The sequence below is a fragment of the Emys orbicularis genome, chromosome 1 (assembly GCF_028017835.1).
Source record: "Emys orbicularis isolate rEmyOrb1 chromosome 1, rEmyOrb1.hap1, whole genome shotgun sequence".
In the NCBI taxonomy this organism is placed as follows: domain Eukaryota; kingdom Metazoa; phylum Chordata; order Testudines; family Emydidae; genus Emys; species Emys orbicularis.
In genome coordinates, this window is record NC_088683.1 from 357,767,821 (window position 1) to 357,772,293 (window position 4,473).

General features: G+C 52.2%; 1 protein-coding gene across 1 annotated transcript; it reads left to right on the top strand.

Annotated features, from left to right (window-relative positions):
* Positions 1-1,612: 1,612 nt before the first annotated feature.
* On the top strand, positions 1,613-2,599 carry P2RY6 (pyrimidinergic receptor P2Y6). The gene has a single exon (XM_065423815.1). The coding sequence runs from the start codon at positions 1,613-1,615 to the stop codon at positions 2,597-2,599; it is 987 nt and encodes a 328-aa protein (XP_065279887.1).
* Positions 2,600-4,473: the final 1,874 nt, after the last annotated feature.

Sequence of the window (4,473 nt, forward strand, 5' to 3'; positions counted from 1 at the left end):
GGGGTTCACAGAGCCTCGCATGGCAGTGACGTTATCCTGCCCACTAATCACACAGCCCCTGTGCCAGCAGGGCTGGTCAGAGCACGGTCGCAGGACAGACCACACAGCTATGGGCTGGATCCAAGTCAGGAATGGATTTGACGCAGGGCGTCTGGCCCCGCTTGCTCTCTTGCGCCACTGACGACCATTCTCAGACACTGGAGTCGTAACTCACCAGAGAACCTTCCGCCTCGACCCGGTGTCTTTTATGATTCAGTAGATAAACAGTTATCGTTAGCACCACAGCGTGTCCCGGCCTGACGCACTCCGGGGGCATGGCCTGCCTGTGGGAAGCAGCAGCCAGCAAACTTCCTGGGACAAAGGGACAAAGTGAGCCATCGCCAGTTCTGGGCCATTTTACACTAGGTAGCATCTTCCATACGTGCTCTGTTTACCATTGCTTATTGGGGACCATGTTCTCACTTGACTGTAGCTCAGTTGACTTCAGTGGAGCAATGCTGCTGCTGATTTATGCCAGGTGAGTGTTTATATTACACTAGCGCCCAGAGACCCGGGTCGGGACCACTGTACCAAGCCCTGTGTGAACACAGAGGTAGACACAGTCCCTGTTCCCAAAGAGTCTAAAATCTAGCTCTCCCTAAGGGCTTTATATACTTGAATGAATTTGCTTGGAGAGTGGGATAATACCGTGGAGGGAAAGAGATGGAGACATGTTTTCAGAGGCATGGCGAGATGGCAGCAGCTGCAAGGCAGAAGGCACTTGCACTGACAGCACGGCAATGGGAAGGAGAAGGATTGTCGTATAGTTAAAGCAATGGATTGGGATCCAGGATAGCTAGGTTTGATTTGTGGCTCTGACACACACTCACTGTGTGGCCTTGGGCAAATAATTTAATCTCTGTCTGTCTCAAAGCCCCATGGGCGGCTAACCCTTCCTTGCTCCCACTTTTTGTCTCTCGTCTGTTTTCATTGGCTGCGCCTCAGTGCAGGGACTCGCTGTGCATGTGTACAGCACCTAGCACAATGGGGCTCTGATCTCGCATGGGGTCTCTGGGCCCAGAGTGGTATTAATACATCATGAGGGGAGGGGAGGAGGCTGGTGCTAGGGGAATGGGGAACAGAACGGGAAGAGACGAGGTCCATGAAGGAGATTGAAGCGAGAGGAGCAATTCTGTGCAGTCGGGGGCTGGGTGGTCATGGAGAGGGGTGGGGGGAGGACAGGAGAGCAGCCTCACTAAATCAAGACGGGAGGAGACGCTATGCTCTGGCTTCGCGAGTAGTTCTGAGGTCAATGCAGGAGTCACTGGGTGAAATCCTCTGGCCTGGGCTACGCAGGAGCCTTAGATGATCATACTGGTGGCCCTCAGATCTATGAGCTGGACCTTGATCTGAATGAAGGGCCAGTGGGGTCATTTGGGGGATGGGGGTGATGTGCTTGTGCTCCTTGGTCCGGGGCTAGTTTGATGTCAGCATGGCTATCATGCGTGCCGGTGTATCGACGTGACGCATGGTTCCTGGTATGGAACGAGTTCCTGACTGTCCTGTTCTGTTTTGCTTGCAGGCTCTTCTGGTCCAGAAAGCCCGCTGGGTCTAGGCCGAGCCCAGCAGGGAGATGGAGAACTACACCGTGGCTGCGGCGACGAACTCCTGCACCTTCCATGAGGAGTTCAAGCAGATCCTGCTGCCCCTGGTCTACTCCGTGGTGTTTGTGGTGGGGCTCCCCCTGAACTTCATCGTCATTGTGCAGATCTGGCTCTCCAGGAAGGTGCTGACCCGCACTGCTATCTACATGCTGAACCTGGCCACAGCTGACCTGCTGTACGTGTGCTCCCTGCCGCTGCTCATCTACAACTACACGCAGAAGGACTACTGGCCCTTCGGGGACTTCACCTGCAAGTTTGTCCGCTTCCAGTTCTACAGCAACCTGCATGGCAGCATCCTGTTCCTCACCTGCATCAGCGTCCAGCGCTACCTGGGCATCTGCCACCCTCTGTCGTCCTGGCACAAGAAGAGGGGCAAGAGGTTCACCTGGATGGTGTGCGGCGGGGTGTGGGTCATCGTCATCGCCCAGTGCCTGCCCACCTTCGTCTTCGCCTCCACGGGCATCCAGAGGAACAGGACCGTATGCTATGACCTCAGTCCCCCGGACCGCTCCGCCAGCTACTTCCCCTACGGCATGACGCTGACGGTCACGGGGTTCCTCATCCCCTTTGTCTCCATCCTGGTGTGCTACTGCTGCATGACCAAGCTGCTCTGCCAGAAGGATGAGATGATAGGCCTGGCCGTGCGCAAAAAGAAGGACAAGGCCATCCGGATGATCATCATTGTGGTCATCGTCTTCGCCATCAGCTTCTTCCCCTTCCACCTGACCAAGACCATCTACCTGATCATCCGCTCCTCGGCGGGCGTGCCCTGCCTGGCCTTGCAAACCTTCGCCATCGCCTACAAGTGCACCAGGCCCTTTGCCAGCATGAACAGCGTCCTGGACCCCATCCTCTTCTACTTCACCAAACGCAAGTTCCGGGAGAGCACGCGCCACCTGCTGGACAAAGTGAGCTCCAAGTGGAGGCAGGACGCATGCCGCACCTACAAATCGTAGGCTCCGGGGAAAGGAGAATGAGGGGGGATGTTCTGCTGCGCGGAGGCAGAGGACTGAATGGCTGTGGCTTTATCGCAGCCAGCCCTGCTTTACCCAGCAACAGGGAGAGCGAGAGCAGGAGGCAAGGACTGATGGTCCTGAGCATAGCGCTGGGAGCCAGGAGCTTCTGAGTTCTACTCCCAGTTCTGGCCATGGGTGGGTCACTTGGCCTCTCTGTGTCTCACTTTCCCCATCTGCAGAATAGAGAACAATACTCTGTAAATAATAGGTAAAATGATGCTGACCTGCCTCACACCTTGGTCAGGGCCTGGAAAGTGCTTTGAGGATGGACCAGGCTAAGAACAGTTTATCCTTAAAATCCCAGCAAACGGCCTGAGCTGGGAAAGGTTACAGTACAGTTGGAAAGGGGGAAGTGAAAATAATTGGGAGCAGGCTTTGGGGCTGGGCTAGGTGGTGTCCGAACGCGGTATTAGTGCGGTTAGTGTGGTGCACCACAGCTGTCACCTATGAGGAGGAACGGCTGCTCAATATTAACCGCTGCTCGCTCTGTGGATCTCAGCAGCACTGCTGAGGAACTGGCGGTCCTTGCCGCAGATCTCTGACTGGCAAAGCCCTAGCAACCACACGTGGGGCTTTGCAGTGAATTGTGCTACTGCCGCTGATTACAATGGGCCACAGTCCACGCCAGTGGAGTTGCAGCACAGATGGGTTTGTCCCAACATGTTACATTCAGAATGAAGTTTCCAGTGGATTTGGGAAATCCGTTATTAGCAAGTAGTTCAGTGGTTTACAACTACCTAGATTTTGTGGACAAAAATCTCTCCCCATGTCAGTCCCCTATAGAGGAGATCACCTCTGAGAACCAGCAGTTCGGGAACGGGGGAATCAGCTGCTGCTTGCCAGTGCACGAATTACTGGGATCTGGTGAACTTATCCACCAGCCAGTGTTTTTTCACTGCTTTGCCACAGTAATTCAGCTGAGTTTCCCAAGCAGAAAGCTGCTTTACTAATGCAAGGAAAACCTACCCTGGGAATTTAGAGAAGACAGTAGGTCTCTTGGGACCACATGAGTCTACAAAAGGATTGATCCATATGGGAGGGCAGGAAAAGGGAAATCTAGCGAGTACATCTACAGTATTATTGGCTGTTAACAATGAGGACACAGTCATTAAGCTAACCTGACTGCTACAGTCCGATTCAGTTCTATCTAGGTCATCTTACAACTCTCATCACCGTAATATCTGAGCACCTTACGATGCGATCGTCCTGGTTTCTACTGTTTAAAGATTCACCAGTTGCCTGACTGGATCTAATAGGGCTCTGGTGTGTTTTTATTTTATTGTATTGTATTTTTGTGCACCCTTGTTAGAAAAGAATTCTCACATCATCTCCAGCATTTTGAGCTAAGATCTAGTTCATGGGAAATTTAATCTTGTGGGGGTTTTTAAAAAGGAACTGGAAACCAGAATATTTTTAAAGAATTTCCAAGCTAGCTGCCCTGTTTTTATGATACGCTGGTTTAGTGTGTATAAGCATGTCTCCCTCTAGTGGCAGATCCCAGATATAAGTCTGCTACTTAATTTAGCTCATGCAATAGAGACCTGTGTTTTTGAAGATGACAGGTTCAGTCCCTGCTGGAGTTAGCGTATGCGCGGCCACATCTCATGACAGGCTGCGCTGGGCTTTTTAAGCAAGTCAACTCTGTTGTGACACATCACTGAATAACATTTAATTTGGGTGTGGGAGTGGAAGAAATGATGGGAATGACTGTCAATGCTTACTCCTGTGATGGTTCTTGATCAGCAGCAGAAACTAACCAGTGAGTATGTGCAGGGTATGAAATAAGAGTTGAAGAAGTTAACTGAACAAAGGTG

What these genes read in the sequence shown, in the direction of transcription:
- P2RY6 (XM_065423815.1), top strand. Translation starts at nt 1,613, where the DNA reads ATGGAGAACTACACCGTGGCTGCGGCGACGAACTCCTGCACCTTCCAT.